The sequence below is a fragment of the Epinephelus moara genome, chromosome 1, assembly GCF_006386435.1.
Source record: "Epinephelus moara isolate mb chromosome 1, YSFRI_EMoa_1.0, whole genome shotgun sequence".
In the NCBI taxonomy this organism is placed as follows: domain Eukaryota; kingdom Metazoa; phylum Chordata; class Actinopteri; order Perciformes; family Serranidae; genus Epinephelus; species Epinephelus moara.
The window spans coordinates 13679748-13706004 of record NC_065506.1 but is presented as its reverse complement, the minus strand read 5'-3'; the positions used below and the strand labels follow the sequence as shown (position 1 = coordinate 13706004).

At 39.6% G+C, this 26257-nt stretch overlaps 1 protein-coding gene across 3 annotated transcripts in view; it reads right to left on the bottom strand.

Annotated features, from left to right (window-relative positions):
• Window positions 1-26257, bottom strand: part of LOC126390766 (carbohydrate sulfotransferase 8-like) — a 207290-nt gene that overhangs the window by 119573 nt on the left and 61460 nt on the right. For 2 of the 3 annotated variants that reach the window (XM_050045224.1, XM_050045216.1), the window contains exons 3-4: window positions 26143-26223; window positions 25223-25303 (exon numbers count right to left, since the gene is read on the bottom strand). In XM_050045224.1, coding sequence (XP_049901181.1) covers window positions 25223-25303; window positions 26143-26223 — 162 coding nt within the window. The remainder of the gene's footprint in view (window positions 1-25222; window positions 25304-26142; window positions 26224-26257) is intronic. The other variant, XM_050045233.1, reaches the window with a different exon arrangement.

The window sequence follows — 26257 nt, the reverse complement described above, 5'->3', positions numbered from 1 at the left end:
TTTTAATTATATTATGCTCAATTATCACATAATGACTTGTTATATTGTAATTAATATAATCACTAAAAACAGGACAGTAATTTGCTGAACTGCATGTAACTGGTAAAAATAACGTTGTAATGTGTTATCATCAGCCAACTGTGTTTAACAGGCAGTGACACATCCACTTTACCATCTCTGGCAAAAATTTAGACAAGAGAATTTGAAAGATTTTTCTCCAGGTATTCAGGTTTTTGGCGTCACACCGAAACAAAGAAGCCAAGAGAACCAAGAGATTAATCCTCTGTTGCAGATAACTTCGTCTTCCTGTGGACAGTGACTAATCAGATGAGGTAAAGCTCAATAATGTTAAGTGCTGTATTGTTCAGGTGGCAGCCGAGTGAGGTGATGAAATATATTGTATTCGTCTTGCTTTGATTAATTCTTCGCAACACATTCATCAAGTGACTTTTGAAACATTGCAATTATAGTGCACCATGAGGAGGTTGTAATTTCTATTTTGTGAATTAATGGGACCTTCTGTCTCTCTTTGATGCTATGTACGATGCAGTTTCAAGCAAAAAATAAATCTCTCAAAACCTATTTATTCTGTAAAATGTCAGTGGATTTACCCTGACAATACGTTTTTCAAATAATGACTCCATTACATCAGGCTTTTTACCTCCTCAAGGTGATTAGTAAGAGAAGCCAGAATAGGCCTCTTTGCATATCTTATCCCATGGTCATCACCTGTATTACAGAACAGCACTGTCCTCCCAATTAAGGAGAGTGTAAACAGTAAAGCCTGCCTACTCGGCTGTTCAAATTTGAACATGGTAATCATCCCTCTGATGTGGTGATTGGCACAGAGTCACTCCAAACATGACAGGAGCTGTACTGAAATGGAGCCAGATAAACCCGTCTCTTTGAACCCATTGCTAATTTATTGCTGTCCAGGAAAAAGCTCCTCTCTTTATTGACAGATCTTCCTCCAATATTAGAGAATATAAATTAGGGAACCTGTAAAAGCATCTGGCAGCCACTTTTTGTCTGCAGTTTTTTAATGCACTGAGCCATAAGATCTGAATAATCATAAATTGTATGTGTTTTTGTATACTGTAGGTGTGTGTATGTTTAAATCTTACTCTCTGTGCAGTAATGAAGAATATTCTCAGCCTCTGCTAGAAAAAAAAAAAAATTACCATAGAGCAAATCTATGAATAACAAAGTGTGAATACCCCCATCCCCTCCCAATATGGCTCCATCAATTGTTAGAAAAAATGCATTAACACCTCTGTGCTGACAACACAAGGAAATCAATGTGCAGTTTCTGCACCCACGCTCAAACTATTTCTGTTAAAGGAAGATAAAAAAAATACAATACACCCAATTAGAGGTTGGGATTTTTTTTTAAAAAAGTCTAGATTTCAGTTCAATCTGATGACATCTTTGGTGATCATTGCTTGCATCCATTTTTCAGCAATCATACTTGTGATAGTACTGGACTGACAGCTGTTTCCAGACTGCCACACAAGCTCCTTTGATCCACTGTGACAACTGAGGGAACTACAAAGAAGTTCAGCTGCTGCACTATATAATTCAGACTCAGTGTATATCATGATGATATACCGTATGTTTGTTACTGTATATTTACTACTGTACAATTGACAGCTGCAAGCAAATGATGAAATAAACTGTTACAAAGACGATTCCTGCTAACATTTTTTTTTTTCCACATGGACAAGTTTGTTGTTGATCAAGCCTGGAAACATATGCTGATGTCTGAGTATCAAAAAGTTTTCTTTTGGCTAATGTTCAAACAAGTGTTGGCACTGGCTCGATGCGATGGTGGAATCGCTCTGTGTATTCTGTAAATAATTAAAAGTGGTGAAGCACACTAGTGTAAAGAGAGGGCATTTCTATCATCTGTCAGGTTTCTTTTAAACCTGGGAATGCAACATTGATGTTTTATTTGTTGTCCTCAACTGAGTGATTCCTGTATCTATTTGACTTTACTGTATGAAGCAGCTGTTTCTGTATCTGTAAACATAATTTGTTTTTTTTGAGAAACAGTTACAGGTTGAACCAAATAAATGCCAAATGGATACAAATGAAAAAGTTGGGTATAATTACTATAGTACTTTGCAATAATTGGCAAATGCATCAATGGAAGTATAGCAGGAGTGTTTGGCATAATCCCTCCACACACCCATTCATCATCTGTCATCCACATTTGTCAGCGTGGTAGTAAGCTCACTATGCTCCTCCTCGGGCATTACTGTGGAAATGATAGTGGCAGAAGCTAGGTGTCCAGATGGAGCAGCTGTTGGGGCTTTCCAGAGCTGAGTCGCTCTGATGCCACAAATGAAGCTGATGATGCCTTTGAACTTTACACAGTCAACACATCCCCCTTGTTCCAGCTCTGCACGGTGCCTCTCCATCAAAAACCCCACATTCTCTCCCCAACAAACACACACCGCCAACATCAGGACCTGCCTCCCTCCCCAACACATCTTCCTGTTTTCAAGATAAGAAGGACAGAGCTTGCACCAGGAGACACTGCACGGCAGGTCTCTGTCTTCAAACATCCCACGCTCGTTTCCATGCAGAGATGGCCTAAAACTGACACTGACAACAGGAGCCTCATTAATCTTTATAGCAGCTCAAGAGTAACCCTCTTCTCTCTGCCTGTCTGCTAGGTGGCATGTTCTCTTGAGAGCACTCTTCAACATGTTGGAGGTGCAGCACGTTGTCAAAGCGAAAAGATTGAGCACATGGTGGGAAGCAGATGAAAGGCAAACAGGGCATGTATTTGAATATAACCTATGTGAAGGCATTTAGAGAATTAACAGCTTAAGCAGCTCTGCAATCTCCTCTTTATATTTCCTACACCTGTGCCCGTGACCCTGCATGCCGCAGTGCAGCTTAGGCTGTTAATGCAGAGAGTTTGTGCCCTCAGCCTGCTGTCAGCATAGAGACAATGTATGCGTGCACCCATGAGGGCCTGCCTCATGCGAATAGCTGGACTTTACATGCACAGTAAAAAAAAAAAAAGAAAAAAAAAAGCTTGTATTTATTATAGTCATCGTTTTTATTGCAGTGAAACCTGTCTTGTTCCACAGATATTAACCACGCACAAAAGGGCACTAAGAAGGTATGATCGAGGCAATGCCCCAATTCTGTCAATATATTCCCTCACTGAGTCCTCCCTGCTTTTTTTCTGTGATGCTTTGTTGCCTGGCTCGCCTGTAAGAATCAATCAGTTCACTTTACACCTGGGTTATGTTGGTCCCCACTAGCCTCTGTGTGTAACTGTGGCATCGTCAGAGGAAGAAGAGACATCTTTTTTTTTTAACAACTAGCTGACAGTTTAGTGTCTGTGCCTTAACACAACCAATTACAAAAGTGTTGATAATTAGCTAGATAATAATACATATGAAAAAATAAGTTCACTTGCATTTTTTTTCAAAGCAAAATATCCATTACTTTAACTGTCTAAATAATAATACAAATGACATAATAAAGAAAGTCTTGATATCAGGACAACCTTGTTTTTGGTTTATAAAATGATGTCTACTGAGCTAAAAACAGAAAGGAAACTACATTACGCTATAAATGCATTGGTTTTGAAATGTAGCAATAGATAATTTGCCCAGATTTATTATGAGCCAGCTCAGTTCAGTATCTCTGAGTTCAAACTATGACAATAACATATCTTTTTCTTTCTTTAAATCAAGGAAACTTTTCAGTCAAAGAAGACATTGCTGCACAGACTTAAACTGCCCGGAGGGGATGTGTGGAAAAAAAAAAGAAAAAAAAAAGCAGAATAGGTTTCTTCCATAAGCGTGAGCAGAATTCTTATTCTTAGTTAAGGGTCAAGAGCTGCGACCTGGCTCCAATCTTGGTGGCAGATCCAAATGTCTCCAGTAGCAAAATGACAAAGATTAACTGTCCCTTGGAGCTTGAAGGCTCATAATTAATGCTGCCTCACTTCCCTCTGTGCCTCTGCTGGGAGCAGGATTGACACTGAATTGATAGAGTTGCCATTTAAGGGTCAGTCGTACCATGATGGGACAGACAGTGCCGGGCACGTATTTGTCAGGTTTAAGCTTACATCGATCTGTTAGCAGAATCTTAAATTTTCCCAGTGTCACATAAAGAAAAGGCACTTGTTATTTTTTACGATCGTTAGAAACTAAAAACAGAAAAGAGGGCAAATATATCACACTGTGGATATAAGCAGTGATGCATTTAGGTTACAAAAAATAAAGGGTTGTTAGTCATATTGGTTAGAATAAAGAAGTTTTTAGCTTTAATTGTTCTTTCTTTCTACCAATTAACAACAATAAACAGGCATAGGCCAAGTCTTAAAGGGACCATTCAATTTTTTTGAAATGAGGCTGTACTTATCCACAGACAGTATATTACATATAGTAGATGTCAGTCAGCATGCCCCCAGTTTGGAGAAGCAGGCTGGATTCCGACATGGAAGCTAAGCAATCTACTGCTGTGGAGGGGCCAGCAACAAAACATATTTTAGCCACCAAAAAAAAAATTCCACATAAAAAAAATTAATATGAGTTTCAGTGTATGCTATACTGAGAGTATTTTCATGCTTTATCTTAATGTTAAACAGTGATTTCCGAAAGGAAAATTAAGCTGTTATATAGTTCTCTTTAAAGCCAGACTCCATTAAGAAAAACAGTGATTTAACATTGCCAAACACAGGAGCTGCTGGTCTGTCTCTGCTTCGATCAGTTAGTTAGTTTGTGTTATTGTGTGACTTTGGCATTTAAAAGGGTTAGTTCGGATTCACCAAAGTCTCACACTAACACAAACTAACTAACTGATTGAGGCATTAGTAGACCAGCAGCTCCGTGTTCAGTGAGCTAAAATGACTGTTTTCCTCAATGGAGTCTGGCCAACATCAGCTTTGTTGCAGGTAACAAAATAAAGACACGGAAGCTTCTTCTGAACCAGCGTAAACCAAGATGGGAGGACTGTGGCTTGAAAAAAAACCCAGCTACATATCCAAGTCAGCCAAAACACTGTAAAATGTACCTTATTCATGACATCCTCTGCACTCATATTTTGGGATGCAATATTGCTGTTAGAAATGTAGCTAGTTTTCCGTTCAAGCTAAGGGAACAAGGAGGTTCTGTTTTTAAGCAGCATCCAGAGCGCGCCCTCCCTGGCTATCCAGAGCTACAGAGCAACTACGTCACTGTCAAGTCAAATGAGGACTCTGGATACAGGAAGAACATCAAGTTTTGCAGCTGCAAAGTTTTCTTGGTCAATATCTCACACACTGAGGATTTTATTACTTCAATCGACTACTTTTACCAACACCTATTGGACATCAACATAAAAGGTGCCGAATTTTCCCTTTAAGTTTTTGACTGTGGTGTTGGCTCTGGCTGTAGGCTGAGGGAAACAAGCTGAGTGGTGCAAGTCACTGTGTGGAGTACAGTGCAGTAAACAGCCTTAGAAAAAAGGTGGCTTTGAAAGGCTCCCTCCTACCTCTGAGTGGGCTTTGCAAATCCCTCCATTGAAGTGGGCTTATTTCTTAACAGCGCTCCTACCATTTTGTATGGATCCTCCGGAATCCTCTTTGCACATAAACACCCACAATGAAGTTGGCAAAAAAAGAGGAAATGTTCTGTCATGAAATATAGTCTGATTCATAATCAATAGACGGAGGCGTGAGAGGTGGGGTCCTATTTTCTGTGGCTCAACTGTCTGAAGAAACCAATAAGCCAAAGGACCAGTCAGCCACAGTGGGGTGAGTGTATCAATTCCAGTGGAGGGGGACAAAAACCCCCACTGTGATACAGCGTCGTTTGGAAATGTAAGACAGTACTACTGTATGCGGAGGTTAAGTCCTTTAGCCTGCGCCTCACCTAAGCCACTTCTCATAAAAACAAGCAGAGCTGTGTTTTATGGCAGAGAGGAAGACAAAATGCCTCAAAGACTTACCGAGATATCAGGAAATAAATAGAAGGGGATCTATGTCTAATTCTCTTCCGTGCCAACCTCTGAGAAAATTGGAAATGGGTAGTGAATAGCTCAATTTGTCTTGATGTAATTTAATGGCCTGTACCTGTTATGGGCTCAGTCTAATGCAGTAAAACACAATGAGCAAAAATGCTTCTGACTCAGGAAAACAGGGCTGCAAACCGCCTGGCAGCTGCCTGAAAGCTTTTCAATTTTCTGTGAAAGCTGTGTTAAAAGGCAGTCGCATATACGGCAAAAAAAGTAGAAAAAAAAGTAAAAGACAAAAAAAAAAGGCAAAACCCCCAGACAAATTTCTCCATTTCGTTTTACCTCACAAATGTCAGATATGCTCAAGCAGTGTTATGGAGGTTCATTTATGTGTCAAGTGTAAAAAGACTGCACACCTCCAAGAATGCAGGCTGTCAATGGAAAATAAGCACTAATTTTTTTCATTTCATAAAGTCTCCTCATCACAGACGTGGTCATTGTCTGACAAGAGTAACAGAGTCAGAAATGGGACTGAGGTTGATGTGCCGCATTCTCAGAAATGACATTAATGGCCTTTCATTGGGTTGTTGAAAGCCATTAGCCAGAAAGGACCAAGCTTTAGAGCACCATTAATGTTGTTAACAAAAACTATGACTAAATACATTTGTCAACAAAGTTTTTTTTCTGTAACCAGGACGAGGCGATGACAAGATGGCACAGAGGGCATTAAACACAAACATTGACTTTATTAAGACGTAATATTGACAAAAAAAGAGACTAATGTGTAGTTAAAAAAAACTTCCCTACAGTCTCTCCTTCTTTTCTTTGACAAAAAAACAGGAGGAGGTTGACTAATATGATAAAAACTAATAAGGACACTGACACAGGACTAAGAAAAATAGCCAACAAAACACCAGTCCACTTTGGAGCTGAGATAAGGTTAGAAGATGTAAAACCAGATTATATAAAGTGCCCCACTTAGTATGTTGCCTGCTTTTAGGAAAATAAGCCATACAGTATGTTGCAAAGATAAAAAAGTTGCTCCTAAATTAATTTATGGGAGACACATGCTAATGTCAGGGGAAAAAAACAATGACCAGGGAAGAATGACACTGATCACAGTGTGATGTGAGAGTTTGCATCATCCGAAGATTACTTTGGCTATATAATTATTGCACGGCTCTGTAATTATCTCCTTATCAGCAGCTTGACATGGAGTCATCTTCCAACAAAAGCTGTTTTCAGTGCAAACCTTCCCAGTGTCACTCCCTATTGCAAAACGAATATAGCTAAACGCGATTACTGCGACACACCCTGATAATGTACAATGCACCCATCTAGTGTTGCAGTGGTGCATCAGTTAATTAAATTCTACTCTAAACTATAATCAGTTTATGAATACATGAGGCATGAGAATGTATGCTCTCCATTATGATGTTGGGACAGCTAAACATTACCCCGCTTTTAGGCACCTGCTGAATTTTGCCTGTGTCTACCTACTCTATTTTCATCTACTATTTTTAAATTGCTATTTTTCAGAAATATCCTAATTATATTATGTAGAAATAGACAATGCTGCTGGGATCTGTCCAGCACAAGCACAGTATTCCTGAGTGCTTGGGATTTAAGTTTCATACAAAAGGGCAGCTCAGCAGTGCCTTATTATATTTAAGGAGAAGAGAGTGTAACCCACTTTACACATTTTTTTTAGGGATTCAGACTAGAAATTGATAGAATCTTGTGTGTCTAAAATAGAAACTGGATAGTGGTAAATAAAAGCATCCTTGCACTGCCAATCTACCCCAGGATACATGAATGTAAAAAAAAAAAAATGGAACAAGACAAATAACAGGATCTTCAGTCTACATTATTTCCTTTCTTTGTTCCTCTGGTTTCACTTAACATCAGCCACTGGCACAGACACTCTCATTACCAGACCAGTAACTCAGCCGCAAGGCAGGAAATTGACTTTTTTGTTCAAGGCCAAGCTCATGGTTTCTGATATTTTCCAACCACTGCCACTGTTTGATCAGTGAGTGATTTGGAATACAGCTCAGGACAAGAGTTGTTAATAGCACTCTGGCAGTAAATGTGAACCAAGGGGAGGCCTTCCATCATTATTCACTACACTGATCATACACTAGGGCCTATCAATTTACCAAAATGTCCTCAATACAAGGACTGACACAAGAACACAGCTAAGTGTAAATTATTCATTGTTTTGTGAAAGGTTTATCTATATCAGCAGCATCAGTATTTTTTACGAGATGCTTGGCTTTAGTGTCAGTCTGTCTGTCGGTCAGTCTACCACTTTTGTCCAAACCGAACCATCTCAACAACTGCTGGATGGATTGCCATGGTATTTGGTGCAGACATTCATGGTTCCCAGAGGATGAATTCTGCTGACTGGGCTGATCAAAGGACGTGGCGTGTTGACATTTTGGGTTGTTACTGAAACACATCGAAAGCTACTGGATGAACTGCTGTGGTATTTGGTGCAGATGTTCATAGTACCCAGAGGATTCATTTTGAATGAAGACGTTTCATCTAGTGCCATCATCAGTTCAATACTTGGCATTCATTGCTGATTAGCAAATGTTAGCATGCTAACGCTCTAAAATGGGATGCTAATCATGGCGAACATTCTGCCTGCTTTCAATGTTGATGTTAGCATTTAGCTCAAAGCACCACTGGGCCTACAGTCTCAGAGCGCTGCTAGCATGGCTACAGACTCTAATTATTTTGTAACAAAACACACAAAACGCCTATTTTTTAAACTACCTAAAATATGTTAGTTCTTCCTGATATGGGAAACAATAATACTTCTAGACATCAGACACCACCAAACCAGCCTACACAGAGTGACTCCAGGTATCCAAAATAGCACCAGGTCAAAGTCATTTCTCTCTCACTTGGCTGTACGGAAAACAACAAAGAGTATCTATTTCATATCATATGACTGATGTTTCAGGATCAATAGCCCAAGTCCACCAGGGAAAACCCTCTGGCTCTGGTCTGAAATCAAATTGTAAACAGCCTGAAATAGCTCCTGTGTGACTAATTCCCTTTCTCTGCCATAACTACTGAAACTGTAAGTGGCTTTTTGTACGGACCAGAAAATTAGATTCTTTACGCTATTAGAGACATAACCCCCATTCACATCCGCCAAAGAAAAAAAAAAGGCTTGTCAATATTAATAGCTAATATGATCAAAGATGGCCCCGCAGGTTTTATTAGCCATCTGGCAGCTCCGTTGGGTAATTTGAAAGCAATTTTGGAGTTGTAACATTTGAGAGAAACAAACAAAGTGAGGGAGGGACGGTGAAAGGTTGATGAGAGACAGAGAGATACAGTAGGCGCAGGCAATTAGCTGTATGGCAATCCCCTTGTTAGAAGGCTGGAGAATGCCCAGGTTGGATTGATTAACTGGCTGCAGTTTGGTGACAGCTCCCATATCGCAGCCTCACTGCCCACTGAAGTGTGCATTAGGACTTGGTGTTGGCAGCAATATGGCTTTTACATTTAACAATCTGTGCCCAGACAGAGTGGAAGGGCTCGGGAGACAAGTTGACAGAGGGGAGCCTCCCATCACTTGTCAGCATTGTCAGGGGCAATGCCTCATTATCCCCACTCTATTGGCTTCCATTCATGTCATTTATCATTCCCATCACCTTTTCTTTGTGGCCCACATCAGAGAGAGAGACGAGGTCTAGAGGGGATATATGTATATAAATATGTCGAAAATTGGCTTGCTATGGATTCCTTTGCTCGTGCAGACCTCTTTGTTTGGTGGCAGACAGAGGTGTCTTTTGTGTATCTGCCAGCAGGGCCACGGCTCTCTCCATCAATGGCACGCCATTCAGGAGATAAGCATCAGCTGGCGGCCCACTCCACTGACACCACCACTTCCTCCCGGAGTCAGCAGATTACATTTTAGAAGTTGACAGCTTGTTATCACTCTGGATAGCAGGAGGGCTTAATCTTTTGTTCTTTTTTAGTCAGGGTAGGGCTGAGGAGTCGTCGGCTCAGGCCACTGATTCCGACTTCCCTCCTCGTGCCCTCTGCAGTGACACGCACGGTGAATAGGCCACTCTCTCCTCCGCTCTTTTCATCTTCCTCTAAGAGTGCCTGCACTTTGTAGAGGGATTACAGTGATGGAAGCCTCAGCAGTGCACAATGATATCCATTCAACATGTCTCTCTGGCAGACAGGAGATGGGTTCAAGTCTGATTTGATAATGGGTATGCTGGCTTCAGTCTGGAGGGACGGATCACAGCTCCTAAGGCCAGGCTTGTCCTCTGGGAACAATCGTGTGGAATCCCTCTCAGAATAATATCCATGGACCATAATAGGGGCGGAGAATGGCATGGTGCTTGTAAAGAATTGTAGCTTATACTGATAGTGTTCAGAGGAAAGCTTTTCCTTAGCCGAAGTGACTGCAAAATCATCATGCTACTGAGAAACAAACACTACAGAGGAGTGTGGAGACTAGATCTTTTATCAGAAACAGCAGGTCCCAGATGCCAAGGTTCTGCAAAGAATACATAAAATTTCTAATGTTCCATTTTGACCTTGATATGACAGCTGGTCATAAAGCTGCCTTTTGTCCAAACTCTTTTATACGGTCTATTCACAGTACAGTAGATAGACCTCATTTTGGTGGCTCAAATATTTTGCCGCAGAAATCTGAAAGCCATTCGTCTATGAACAGATAATTAAATAAAGAAGCACATTCAAAGGTGCAGATAGGCACTGATTAAACTCACTGTGTTATAAGGAGTTCACTAGACTGTAGAAGCAGGTTGTAACTTTTCATAACAGATCTTAGCCTTGGGTGTCTCATCATTATGTTTGGAAGAGACTCACTTAATACTTAGAGATATTAATTGACCTGTTTAACCGAACGTTAAAATATATAGTTTTGTTGTGCTGACAGTAACTCATCTTGCGTAATCTTTCCATCCTGAGTGGATGACAACCTTGAACATTGGCATTTATTATCACTGCTTTGCTTTTGAAGCCACAAGATGTCTCCTTGGTGAGAACTGTGGTTATATAACCTCCCTCTCTCCTCCCACTCTCTCTTTGTATGTCTCTTCCTATCTATGGCGTTCGCAGCCTCTCAAGCCTACTGGAAGATGGCTATAAAGCTCAAACTTACTTTTTTTTTTTTTTTTGGGTTTGGAATACTTAAGACAAGGACTTTTGCTTTTTTGATGTGTTTGCAGTAGTGAAGACGAGCTTTCGGAAAGGAACATTATGTTTGATATGAACAGACTCACATGAAGGCAGTGATCCTAGAAAAATCATACAGCTTATGCAACACATCAGAGCTGTCTGATGAAATTAATTCTGCAGACAAAGTTTCTTTCTGTCAGACTGCAGACAGGCATAGGAGTAGATAATATGCTCAACAACTTTAAGGAAAACTAAAATATTACCACCAACATTTAGGCCTGTAGAGACGATTGGCTTATTTCAGTACTGTACTCCATAGATACAAGCCAACGTTCCTTCTGTTGAGAATGCATTTCAATAGAATACAAGTAAGATCCTGGAGGGGGAGACGTTACATGTATGATCAACCTGCTTAATTACTTCTCTGTCTTTTTTCTTACTATGGAAAGAGGTAGAAAATAGTATCTTTTGTCACAAGATTAAATAAAGCCTAGGTTTTTAGTTTGGTTGCTTTACACTTTTTAACAGTTGTCTCATGAGAGAATCTGATATAACACTCCTCATCTCATATCTATACCTTAGCAACAGCAGGCCTAAGCAGAAAGACAGAGACACTGTTAAGTGGAGAGACAACTCTAAAGACTGCTGTGTAAAGAATGAACTAATAAATGAAATACAAACATTAATGTCTAAGTGGTTGGAAAAAAAGCATCAGGTGAAACTGTACTGGAGACACAGGGCTGCCTACAACCTCCTGGGGTCAGTAGGTTCATACTACTTCTATTGTTGAGTGAGGTGACAGGAATACAATACCTACAGTATCTATGTTGACCAGTGAGGGAAAACACAATATGATGGTCCAAAATATTTCTATTTTCAGAAACAATGCCAATTCAAAAACACATTTGAAAATCCAAATCATACCAACTACAGAAACATGCTGCAAATCCTTTTAACACAACAGAAGTTTTCTACGCCTTTAGATCCTAGAACCCTAGAGAAAGAGACCAAATAAAGGAATGTATTTTTGAAGCTGAAAGAAAAGTGGAGTAAAAAGTCGACATAAAAAAGTATGTATTCTTTTTACATTTGGCCTCTGTCTTTTACAAAATTATAAAAGAGCAACAGATTTACGTGGCTCCCCCTAGAGGCCTGAAGAACATCCGTTGTGTTGACTGATTATGCAGTGTTTTTTGTTGCATTTGTTTTTGGGGTTTGTGTGTTTTTGACTTTGCATCCTCTCCGTATTTGCCGTGTGTTTGCTGTTCATGTATTAGTTTTGGCTTTCTCTGGCATTGGTTATTATTTGAAGCATTTTTCTGTTGGTGGATTTGTTTTGGATTTTCATTTGTGTTTTTGAAATTGGTACTGTTTCTGCAGCTGCAGTACATTTTTCCTGGTGGAAATGTTTTGGGCCATAGTGGCACGTTTGCCCGACTCAGCCACCGTACCTATCCATCACGGTGTACTTCAATCTTTGTCTGCATCATTTTAAACTTTTAGAAGTAGACCCATGCAATAATGAGCCCGCCCTGTGGTACATGTTTGTGATGCAAATTACTGTAACTATATTACTATGGATTAGATAAACTGTTGCAAGCATTTGTGTTGATCAAAAATTTGTCTGAATTGCAACAGACATACAATAGGTCTAATGATGTTCAATCAGACATCAGAATTCAACACTAAAATATACTTTGTAAAAAGCCAAACAAAGAGAAAAGCATCAGTTATGTGAGCCTGCTGTTAAAAACTACACATGCTGATACTGTGGACTTCATCGATCAGCAGTTACAACATTTCCAAGGCTCCATAGTGCATTGCTTGATTTATTGATATTGGCAGTGTGATACGAACCAACCTAACCGAATGAAAAAAAAGAACAAAATTCAGTTACTCTCTCTGAAACTGACCAGTTTTGAGCTAATAAGACAAAGAAAAGAACCACAAACACAGAAAATATTTTCCTCCCCCTCAGTTTGTTGGATACAGAGCAGAGATGTCAGTTTTGGCAGTTTTGGCTCCATATCAGTGTCACTCATGCTGCTGTTATTAAGCAGGTTTTGATAACAAGTCCAGTCCTGATTAATTAGCGTTCCCATGGGAACAAGGCGCCTTTTGATGTCTGAAGATTCAGAGTCGGACTGATAGCAGAACGACTCCGGACCCTGACAGCCGGGACAGTGTCATCATGAGCAAGAAGCCAAGTGCTGAGTTTAATCAGTCTCTGAGTGGCTGTGTGCCGCAGAGACTGACCTGTTCGTAATTATTACAGAGGAGCATGGTTACAATACACGCATTGTTGCTGTGTCTCAGTTGGCATTTCACTGCTCCTGGTCAGTAAGAACTCAAAGCCTCGTTCTGTAACTGATATGTATTCAATTGAAGTGGGAGATGCAGGAAAGGCAGGAAAGCAGATGTGACATATTTCCAGATGTCTTTTTGAAATCACATTTGGTTTGTATTGCTATTGGATATGGGCTCTGTCCTAAAATAGATATGGTCAGTCATCCAAAACAATCAGATAGGGGCAGAAAATTGGAATTTGGAGCATGAATGTCACTGTGAACTCGGCCTTTGTAGTTCTATCTATGGTTTCCCAACTGTCTATGTTTATCTAAAACTGCCTTTTGTATTTACAGCAACAAAATGTGTATTGGGCCTCAGCTGTGATTCTTGCAGTGACATAGCATGGGACAGACTGACGGCGTCGAGAGGCAGCATCTGTGATTACAGTCTTCAAAGACATTTTCAAAAATCAGCCTCACTGTTGGATCCACCTGGTGCTCTAGCCTTGTTCTGTTATATTTCCTTTGGAGTTTTTAATGTTACCCAGCGTGGCATTATGGAAAAGGGCAACCTGAAAGCCCCCCTACCACCAGCAGGACGGCCAAGCCATGTCCTGCTGCTCAGTAGGGGTCCTAACCCTGCCTGCTTGTCAGTGGCTCAAAAGATGCATCTTCAACTCTGCTGAGTTGAAAGAAAGATCACAGCATGTTTCTGTCTCTCTCTTTTTTGTTTCAATCAGCGTCCTCGCTCTTTCTCTCATCCTTCCACTGGTTTTTGGATCTGCGTTTCATATTTCATGGTTTTCTGGATAACACAAGATCAGCTGTTTTGAAGTTTTTTTTACTTCTGAGAGTGAAGAACAGTTCAGTGGAGAGCACTGCTGCAGTAATGTGATTTGAGGCTCTACAACCATTCCCACTGGACTCTGCCACACAGGGCTCTGACAATAGAAAAGAGAAACAAATGTTCAAGTTTTTTGGTCTGTTTTCACAACTTTCATTTAACAGTCTCTGTAAAAACTTCTTTTTCAAGCAACAATTATTTCATGAAGCTATCCCAAAGTGTGTTTTTTTTTTTGTCAACAGTCTACATATTTTTTACACTGACCTCTGTTGGAGCAGGAAAGTGAAGAGTAAAATCTATTTGTATAGATTGGCATATAGTAGAAGCCATTGGCGAGCAGGATCAGATGGCAGGGAAAACAGATTATGTTGCAGGGCTCCTGTGGCATAACCCCGGGCATTAATGTTAATGGAAAACCACATGACCTTGCAGTTGCCTCTGAGCGCCTCCATTTTAAATCCAATTGACATGGCCCAAGTCTGGAAAAGGCTGGAGAGACGGTGATGCAGGCACCTGATACCCATACATGAGAATAGTCTGCTTTTCTATTTTTTTTCTTTTCAGGGGATCCCAGAGGCCCCCAGAAAGGTTTCCTCTGCTCCCTGAGAGGAACAGGGGAAGGCAGGGCTGAATGTGGAATCGTTGTTGCTATGGTACTTGCAGGGACACCCATGCCCCATGCCAGATGTCATGTGACCCCAACACTGAGCAGGATGGCAAAGCTTGGCTTGCACTGCTTTAATCAAGGTATGCTGTCGTACTTATGCTCCAAAGACATAAGACCTCTTGTTTTCAGGGAGCAAATTGTATTTAAGGTTGGTTAAATATCGCTGTGATGGAGCTGGCTTTGCCAAGAACTGTTTTCCAATGATCTTCCTGCTCTGGGAGGAATGGAGGGGATAGTGCCAGCACAACAGAAACAGGCTTTGTTAAAGGAGCTTTGCACTCACAGATGAAAGAATGGAAAAGCGGGGTAAAATGACATTCTGGTTTTTCCATAAACATCCAGTGGAGGATTTGCATTCAAATACGTTGCAGTTCCAGTGCTCTGAGGGTCATCAGCACAATTTAATTACACTAAGAGACAGCTAAATTGGACTTTGCAAACAGACAAGGCTTAAGGGATTACTGGACCTCTGACGGAGAGATCAAATTTTACCTTCGAGCATGAAACAATATGCCCGGTTCCTGGCAGGCTTCATGTGGACAGAGATAGGGGGAGGGGAGGCTGGAGGGGACCACCACCAGTGGACAGCCAGATGATTCATTTAATCTCATTTTTTATTTACTGTGGCCTGCATTTAGAAAAGCATAGTATTTCAGGATAAACTTGGCATGGTCACAGCCAAAAAACAAACCTCCATGCATCTAAAGATATTGTTTATCTTGATCACTTTACCTCCTCTGCCTCTTTGCTTTCCCCAGTATCTTCCAACTCCTAACCTCTCCTGCATGTGCAATGTTTTGTCTGCATGTCTCCACCAGTTTACACTATTTATTCCTCAGTGATTTATTGAACACTGTGCTTCCTCTGCAGCTGCCAGCTTACTGTATGGCATGCTGCCTGAATGTTGCATCACTCAGTGTGGACTTTTTGTTTCTCCTTCTTCTTCTTAGTAGTAGTAGTAGTAGTAGTAGTAGTAGTAGAATTGACTGGGCTACAACATGGGATTAAGTGTAACATTTGAAGGAAAGTAGTGTTGTGCTAAGTTTTCATACTTCATTTAAGGAAAGTCAGTCAATGGAGTCTGACATTTTCAGACCTTGGCCTTTAACTGTGCAAACCCCTCTCTACAGTTACAGTAGATGTCACCCATGTTAGACATGGAACAACCTCAAAGGTACTCATGACATATTCTCTGTTAGAAGATGTTTTTTTCTTCCACATCAGGCCAGCTGGTGAACACAAAAAGTTAAGAAACTCTAAGGTAAATTAAACCTCCAATATCTGATTTTTGGGCCACATTTGACATATAATTAATAACCTTTTAAGTTGGTATAACGACCTTCTTAGCTCATTGCTCATTAAGCAGACAAAGAGCTACATTAACATTCCTTTGTAGTTGTATGTCATGGTCCCCTGGTCAGTTTCAGTCCCTGTTGATGTATATTCCCTCTCTTTTATCTGGTTCTTTAGCTGCTAAATGCCCCACTATGTTAACCAGCGAATGCCTAACTGTCTGTGTGCCATCTGGTGTTGGGCAGGTAAGTTACAGCTAGTAGCTTCTTCGCTAAAAACAATCTGTCTACTATGGCTGAAAATGAGGCTATGAGAACGGTGAGAGTGAACCAAACTAGGGAAGTTGCGGGCTGGAACAAACAAGCAATGGGCTGGGGGGAAACACCCCAGGTGAGTTGAAACTTCCCTTGTTGATTACTGACAGTATTATATATCATATTACAAGTTTTAAGGAATGTTATGTCTAAATGTGTAAATGAGGCTTGTGCAAATTAGCATACATTTCCGGAGGAAAAATCTGACCATCATATAACGCCAGGTTCAAAATTTGTTTTTTCTTTGTCGTCTTATTAGAGTCAAAGGTTTTAACAGAGGGGATTTGGATATCTGTTTTTAACAGTCCATAAATCATATATATACCACTGCTCATTATTATTATTATTATTATTATTATTGTTATTATTTATTGCTGTTTCTTGTATTTTTTGCACCTTTTTTGCATGCCTAGTTTTTTAAGTTTTTAAATTTTGAAATCTTTAATCTGACTCTTTCCCCTTGACTGCTGTAACACTGGAATTTCTCAATTGTGGGATCAATAAAGGTGTATCATATCTTATCTTATCTTATCTTATCTTAGCAGAAAATACTGTCATCAGCCATAAAAAAAACTATTTTTTTATCATCATGTTTTTTTGAATAAAATGTTGTATAAATCAGAGCATAGATGGAATGTAAAAAATAGAAAGTTTGGTGTATGTAAGTGCTACTGAAGTGGAGATTTTTGGCTCAGAATATGAGAAAACACTCATTTTGAGAAAAAGGCCTTTAAATATATGTATTGTAAAAATATATAGATTTTTAGACCAAATATAGGACACCAGGGTAAACTTTTTAACTAACAAATATCTCCATGGAACTTCCCCAGTTGATAACTTACAATAAGCCAATTATTTGTTTTCTGAAATGTACCATTTAATATGCAAATGATCTGTTGTCTAATTAAAAATCAGCTTTTTGCATAAATATCCAGAACAGAAATCTAACCTAAAATAAATACCTACACTGTATTTTGGGTGTTTTCTTTTCACTAGTCTGAGAGACAACATGTTATGGAGGCAATATCTCAAAATTATCCAGTGCATGAAAAACCTTCTCTCAATTGGGGAGAGTCTTGTGTTAACACACACATAGAGCTGAGGGGAACTGTGGAGTCCGGTGATAATTCTCTGTGAATTCATCACTACGAGCAGCCTCTCTCACATTACACATATTAATTTGTTCCATTGTTATGATAAAACTAGTAATTACATTCATTTAAGCCAATAACCGGTTGGATAAGTAGGACAATCTTTTGTAAGAAGGACAGTAATATGAGAACACTTTATAATCCAATCACACCTGTCTGAAATCATCCAACAATATCAGCAACTGAATTCAACTTTTTGGCACTTATAATTACATAAATTAATTCTGTTCACACCCTTGTTTTTATGTCATTGGGTATGTGTTGGGCACATTCATGCTGAACAGGGCTATTTGCCAGTGTCATTTTCAGTTGATTTCCTGCGCTCTAAGCTGTTGACACCTGCACGCTGCAGCTGGAGGCTGATGGGTATGGCAACATGGGGGTGGGCTGAGAGAAAAAAGCACGCAAAATGAATTTCTTTAATTAATTTGGCATATTTATTTAAAATCTCAACTGAGAGCCATCACAACATCAGATTAGTCTTCTTCCATTACACTGAAATATTTCAACAAGTTACTATTATCAAGGATCTTAGATAACTTATCCATTCTAAAAATGCAGAGCACAAGTTGGGAATATACACTAAACAGGGAGCTCAAAGAGCAAGATCTCTGTTTCTTGCATGCCGTACTTGTTCATGTTGCGTTTGTGACCTGCAGGCTGTTTATTCTAACCCTACAGGTGAGTTTGGTGGGTTTGCATTTCAAAATAATGTTAACATAGCCCAAGGATTGTGTTAAAGGCAGAATAAGTAAGATTTGCACAGACTCATACAAAAATTATTTCTCTCAATCATCAATTATGCCTCGCGAGAAGTCTGTGGCTGTGTCCGCATGTGCAGAGACCCTGCCCTCTGCCTGTATTTTCCAATTTTGCTGTGTTCGAGACATATCTGAGCACCAACCTGTGGGCAGTGGTGTGTAGCCCTCAGCCAATAACAAAACACTAAGTGTGAGTATTGGACCAAAAAATAATAACGTAGCAAACAGGTGCTAGATCATATGCTTGCATCACAGAGGAGCTGCTGAGAAGGGGCCAACTTTGAATGCTGGGTTTATAAACTGACAAATACTCATTCTGCCTTTAAGTTAAAGTTAAAGATTTATTTAAATATCATGTTAAATTAAAGTGGTATTTACACCAAAGTAAGATAAAAGATTATTTATACAAAAAGCAGTATGTTTTGTGTGTAGCGTGAGCCCAGTGCCAACCACAGAGCCCGCTGAGGTCAGCAAAGCTAAAGTGTAGGCACTTAAGATAATGTAGGCAACTTTGTTAAAAGCACTTAACAAATGGCATGTTATTATACACTCAGATCCAGGCACTTGCTGGCTCATAAACACACAGTTTTCCTGACACACGTGCAATGGGGCAACATCTTTGCCTCTTCTCCTCTGTTTATGGACTGCTGTGCATTAAGGTTTGTGAGGTGACACTCAGGCCGACCCTCCACTCACCAGAGCAGTTTGGTCCTCACTGACATACTCATCTGAAAAATGCCCAGAGGTGTAAATGTGTGCAGACAATTTATCTGAACTGCTAGCTCTTCAGGTGCTTCATCTCCCCGAGAAGCCGGCTGCTGTTTTTCCAATTGTCCTTAAACAATTACTTGGGAGGGATCAGGGGGGAGACTGTTGCCAGTTAAACTGCAGTTTTCACAGCTACCATTGTGCAGGCCATCTAAACCATGGGATACAAAGCTCTCAAGCGCACTGCAAGCCAAATAAAGAGGTGGAGAAGGAGGGGGAGGCAGATAAAAGCTGACACCCAATGTATTATAACTCAGCTCTATTAGATATGAGCTTCTGCTGGGGTGAAGCACCATAGCTTAAGGCAAAGAAACTGCTCGCTCATTGTGCTTTAGCGAGGGGGCTGGGAAGACTGTGTAGTTGCTGTGTTCTGTATACAGCACACAGTCTCATGCATGATTTAGTAAACTAGAATTCTCACTTCAATATTCAAGTAGCGATATAGCAGAGGAGATAAAAGGATGTGCTTAGGCTGCAAAACTTATTCTAAGACACACCACATGCTTGAAAAATGGCTAGTAATCAAAAGGGAGAGAAATCGTCAATGAAATGCAGCTATCTCTTTCATTGTCAGCATTTATTCAGTTTTGGTAAATTAACAAACAAATCCTACTTACTGACAGCAAGACCTCTGCTTTAACATATTGCCATTTAATTCATGGTCATATTTAGTTTTCTGTTCAACAGTATCTATTGTGTTGATAGATTCACTCATGCATGTTTTTTTAAAACAAAGTTGATGAAAAGCTTGCCATGCTCTCCCCTATGGTGTTTTTGTGTAATAAAACACCATAGAGCTTGTTGCCAGCTTGTTCATTATATAAGGACATGATACTGCAGTTCAGTACATGCTGTTTGATCTTTGTTGTGCATGAATGGGCTAGCCTTGGAACCAGACGAATCTTTGAGCTCATTTTTTATTTGCTTTGGCAATTCATTTGCAATTACGTCTGGCAATGTCAGGTGTTAAATAAACGTCCTACAGAGCTCTATGCATCATGATGGAAACATCCCCAGGTGCATGTGTATTCATTACGTTAGTACATTCACAAATCAATATTTGTTTATGTCATAAACATACTAGAGAACTATTATTTATGATAAAAAGTTGAAGAAAAGGAAAGGGAAATTATCTCAAATTTATTGTATATTATACATGAATAATATCACTATTCTACAAGATATTCCTTAGAGATAACGCTGAAAATTTCAACAAAGCAGCTGTTACTTATTTCCAAACAAAATTATCTTTTTATCATATTATGGCTGCCATGAAAGAAAAAAAAACTAACATGAACTAACACTTTTTTTTCAAATACAAAGGAGAAAGAGAACAAACATACACAAAAAAAGTCTTGTAATTCCTAATCTGAAACTTCCTAAAAAGTTTTGCTTAAGACACACTTCGGGCAGCAGGTGGGAGTGAGAATGCATGAAAGGTCTCAAAAAGATGAAGATCTATATGCATCATGCAGTACTTAAGCTTTGATGACAAACTACCAACATTAACTTACTCACTCCCTCACTCATCAATCAGTCTTAGTATAGATCTGTCTTCCTTATCAACAGTTTATCAGAAATTACAATCATTGCGAATATCTGATACTGCAGCACCAGTGACCTGAGGTTTGTTGGACATGTTTCCTCCAGACAACTTCTCCAAAGAGTGCATGTTAAATGTCAAAGCGCTCATTAATTATCATCAATAAATTAATGCCACATGCTCACTGATGTGCAAAAGAGAGATAGAAATATGTGTGCACTATTGTGCAGTTTGTGTTAATGCTTCATGGAACCGGTAAGCATTTTTATGCACAGCTGAACTGACTTTTATATGGTGTACATGACTTTTACATGACTTTTAACAATGTGTTATTAATTGTTGTTACCACTATAGCTTAAGTAGTGAAACAAGCAGAAGTTCCCACTTGAAGGCCGCTGTGGGAGTGAAGCCCCACAATTTTGGTTGCCGCACCCTGAGTCCAGAAGATAATGGAGGCATACAACCACCCCACGGTTGTATGCCTCCATGCACCAGTCAAGTTTCTCTCACAGTCTACATCCGTGTCTGTGAAAACATGAATGCTTCACACACATCTTAGCCCTCGGCAGCACATAAGATCTAGACAATCTACAATCATTCTTCTGTTCCTGAATATGGCATTGAATAATGGCCAGAAAATTTCTTTATCCTATTATCCTGCCCTACATTTTTGTGAAGTTTTGTCATAGTTAGCGAAGGAATTTTTGTGTTACAGCCAAAAACATGTTTTGTGAGGTCACAGTGACTTTGACCTTTGACCTTGGACCACTGAATTCTAATCAGCTTATTCTGAATGTTTGTGTCAAATTTGAAGAAATTACCTCAAGGTGTTCTTAAAATATTGCATTCACAAGAATGAGACAGACAAGGTCACAGTGACCTTGACATTTGACCTGTGACTACCAGAATCTAATCAGTTTATTGCTGAGTCCGAGTGGACGTTTCTGTCAAATTTAAAGAAATTCTGTTGAGGCATTAGTGAGATGTACACGAGAAAGAGGCAGACAAGGTCACACTGACCTTGACCTTTGACCTATGACCACTAAAATCTAATCAGCTCACTGTGAATCCAAGTGAAAGATTGTGTCAAATTTGAAAATATTCCCTTAAGGTATTATTGAGATGTCATGTTCACAAGAATGAGAGAGACAAGGTCACAGTGGCCTTGACATTTGACTATGACCACCAAAATCAGTTCATGCTTCAGTCCAAGTGAATGTTTGTGCCAATTTTGAAGAAATTCCATTGACACATTTGTGAGATATTGCGTTAATGAGAATGAGATGGATTCATGGTTACATTGACCTTGACCTTGACCTTTGGCCTATTACCACCAAAACCTAATCATTTAATTGATGAGTCCAAGGGAATATTTGTGCCAAATTTGAGGAAAGTCCCTGACAGAGTTCTTTAGATATTGCGTTCACAACAATGAGATGTAAAGATGGACAGATGGACAACCCGAAAACATACTGCTTTCAGTTATGGCTATCGGCAGTGTGGAGGCATAGAAATGAATAAGATCAGATGAAAATGCTAAAAAGATGTCAGAAGGGGCAAAAAACTCAAACTGTCCACTCTCAACATCAATCACAGTCCATCTATGTCCTAACGTACTTACTACTTGTGCGGGGCAATAAGTTGCTCCATTCTGTTTTATTGTGAATAAACGATAAAATGTGATCATCTGGAAATACACTGTTGGCTTGTTTACAACCTGATCGCCTAACTGCCTGTGTGTTTCACCTCATTGGACTTTGTTGTGCTGTTTCCAGATCTCAGCAATTACTCTGGTGAATACAATATTACCATAACCAAAATTATGGCTCAAACTATAAGACACCAGTTGTAATACACCAGAATTACACTATTACGCGAAAGTGAATGTATTCATTATTTAAACAGAGCACAGAACAAATATGTGCCAATGCACAAAAATGCCACTCTCCAAATGAGCCTGTTAAATGAGAAGTGCACGAAAAAACAACATCATTACATCAAGTAGACAAGCTAAATACGACAGAAAATATGATTCCACACTAAAACTGAATGCCTCCACTGACACTGCCAGCACTGACCTGTGTTTAGATTGAAAATAATGCTCCCTTAAAGTGATGCAGTCCACTCACATGACAGGAAAGATAGGAAAGCAGGAAAGAAAACTATCAATTTGGTGTAATCCCTAAAATGTGTCAACGTACTCCTTACAGACTCTAATGGGTCTTGGTCTGATGTTTATTATGAATATTAAATACTGGTTGTCATGGTGTGTATATTTGTGCAAAATGTGTGCGTCTGTTTTTGCATTTGTGCTTCTGTGTGTGTCCTATGTGTGTTTGTATCATTGTGAAAGGCCTTTTTTTCCCCTGACACCGTGCCTGAAAGCATCTGACAATCAGGGGAAAATTAGAGGGTGGGGAGAATCCCCTCTGGCTAAGTGGCTCTCATTGCTGCAGAATGTGACACTGCTGTGATATTCATAATGATTCACAGTGCTGTTGACACACAATAGTGTTGCAACTCAGTGGGTTTAAGTTTCGGTTCAGTTGGCGGTTTTATCTCCTGAGAGCCTGCTGGACCAGTTCATTAGCATTTTCTTTGAGAACCACAAACACATTGATTATTTACAGCTTACTGGTTTTGATAGGTGAAAACACAAAAGAATAAAACTGGGTTCTTAAAGAGTTCAAACCAATTGGACTACATAGAATAACCGGAAAAGGTGTAGCTTCTGAAATCAAGATGAGGTGAAATATCACCATCAGACTGTGATGTGTATAAAAACTATCCAAGGTAAAGACAAAGTCGGTGGCTAGTCTGACAACAGCAGCAACATGCAACTAATCCTGCTCTCATTTAGGTGGAAAGTGTAGTACAAGCCAAAGAGGCACATAAGCGAGCAGCTGATCTCTTGTTTCTGAGACATGAAGCAGCTTAGTTTTACACGCTCAGGACACTCTTCCATCACGGCTGCTTAAGCCCCAATCTCCTTAATGCTGTGTGCCAAGCAGAAGCACACCGGGTCCTTTTATGAGGACAAAGGTTTGACTCATTTGGAAATTGAATGTACGGCCTCCCTCGATCCCGACGGAAACTCGGACTGCAAGGCCACTAACCATCACTGTTGCTACTCTGTCTGGCTGTGGTGGTTGAAGCTGTGGCTGAGATCACCCATTTCAAATGTTATACTAACTCTATTAAATTAGCGTTAAATCCGCGTCATACATATAGGTTAGGAGGCTCCTGCTACACCAACTAGTATGTTCAGAATGCTATTGGCAGCTCATTACACAGCTGTTGGCAGTGGAAGCAGTTTCATTAGGTTTCACTTTCATTTTCCTTAGGTTTAGGTGCAAATAATACGTAGTTATGTTTAGAAAAAACATCATGGTTTGGCTTACAATAAGAACCTTAGGTCTGTCACTTTACATAAGTCAAACTTTTTGTAACGTGGCGTATATTACATACTTAAAATAAGACAACCTTGACTTTTGGTTTCACATGGGACACAAACCCCCTCTCCTGGGTGAAAGTCCTGTGTTTGTTTGTTCCATCCAGCTCCTCAGCCCCTCCCTATGGGGAGTTTCTATCACTAGTTATACTAAAGTTACACCAGCTGACTTCCTCCTTCATCCCTTAACAAGACAATCAGCTGTTTTAACAAGCTGATAACTGCATTCTAAACTTACTAGCTGGTGTAGCAGGAGCCTTCTGACGTTTACCAATGATGTTAATAACCACTACTAACAGCTATTTGATAGAGCAGTAACATTCAAACCAGGTGCCATGACTGCATTTGTGGCTGTATCTATGGCACTACTGTATGGACTGCTATGGGAGCTGTGACTGCTCTTTACTACTCCTATTAACATTAGACATGAAAGCATCATTAAACCACATGGGATGTAAACCTGCAGTGAGTATATCAGATATGAAAGACATGCTACTAATACACACAGGAGTTTACCATGACCTTCTGGGGGTGTTGTATAGCTAAAATCAAAGACCAAACTATTTCATTTTGCAGCAAAGTTGTTCCTACTTGCAAGGTTGTCAGTTTTGTAAACATTAGTCATCATTTGTATAGTTAATAGATCAAAATATTCATGACCATGAAAAACATGCTCAAAAAATGTACAATTATGTTTGATGTCATAATCACTAACTAAATTCCTGTATTGCTATGTTCCTATAATTTCATTTTGGCATGGATAAGCGTCACCACTTAAAACTCTTGCACCTTCTCATTTAAACTAATGACAGTGCTTTGATTTAGTATTGGCAGGTCTTTGGTCCGCTCTGCTGGACAACACAGTAATGCTGTTTTCTGTGTTGTGTGATCAGGGGTGCAGCACAAAATTTTGGGCCCCATGCATAAGCAGTTGCTGTGGGCTGTTGAAACTGCTACAAATGATTGTTTGTAATATCTTTTAGTTCCCACTATATGAGCTCACCTTCTGTCACGTCCTTAGTATCATTATCAGTCGATGTCGAGGAACCTGCCACTTCTTCACTCTCTTTGGCACTTTCTGAAACTGAGGGTCATATGGTTCATTATGTTGAGCTTTGCTAGATAATATTGATGATACTGTTACATGACATTGTTGCTGTGATGCTGTTTAATTTGTTGTGCAAAAACAGGGCTGCCTCCAATCTGACAAACATACCAATATTAGTTTAAGTGTTAGCAAGCTGTGCATACAGGATTGGCATATCCTTTTAACCTGCCTAAAAAATACCATATTGACCTTAATCATGAGAAACACGTCCCTTTTTTTCAAGACTCTTCTTTGACATGTTTTTTTTTTTTTTTAAAGATCAAATCTTGATTTTATAAGAAAAGACATATTATTCTGACCAGAACGCACCAATAACACTGGTGACTGCACTAAATTCCCTCAGAAGCTCCAACTGACAATTCAGCAAGAAAATTATTATATCTTTAAAATAAAATCTGGTTTGAATAGGCTCAAAGTTAAACTTCAGCCTAGTGTTAAGCCTATTTTCAACATAATGTAACCATCTAAAAGTGAAAAATAGAAACATACTTCTGATTTTAATTCAATTATGTCTCATTAATGACATTAGCCTATAATTGGAATTACTTGTCTCCTTCTTGGATTACTAATGTTACTTTTAATCCTCTGAAAATGATGGTGGAGCATCTAGCACTAACTTAAATGTCTTCTGAAGGCTCAGTTTTTAAAGCTAGTGTGAAGCCAGTGGTATCATAAAGTTGTAATGATCCCAAACCTGTCATGTTGGCTTACCAGAAAAGAGGCTAAATATCACTTCAAAGCTGTCTTTACAGTTGTGCACCACAATGTGAAATGATTGCTTGTAATAACTTTTAGTAGCCTCTTCTTGAGCTCACCTTGTCTTATGTCCTCAGCAACATTATCAGAAGATGGTGAGGAACCTGCCGTTGCTCCACTCTCTGTGGCTGTGTCTGAAACTGAGGGCCACATGGTTCATGATGTTAAGCTTTG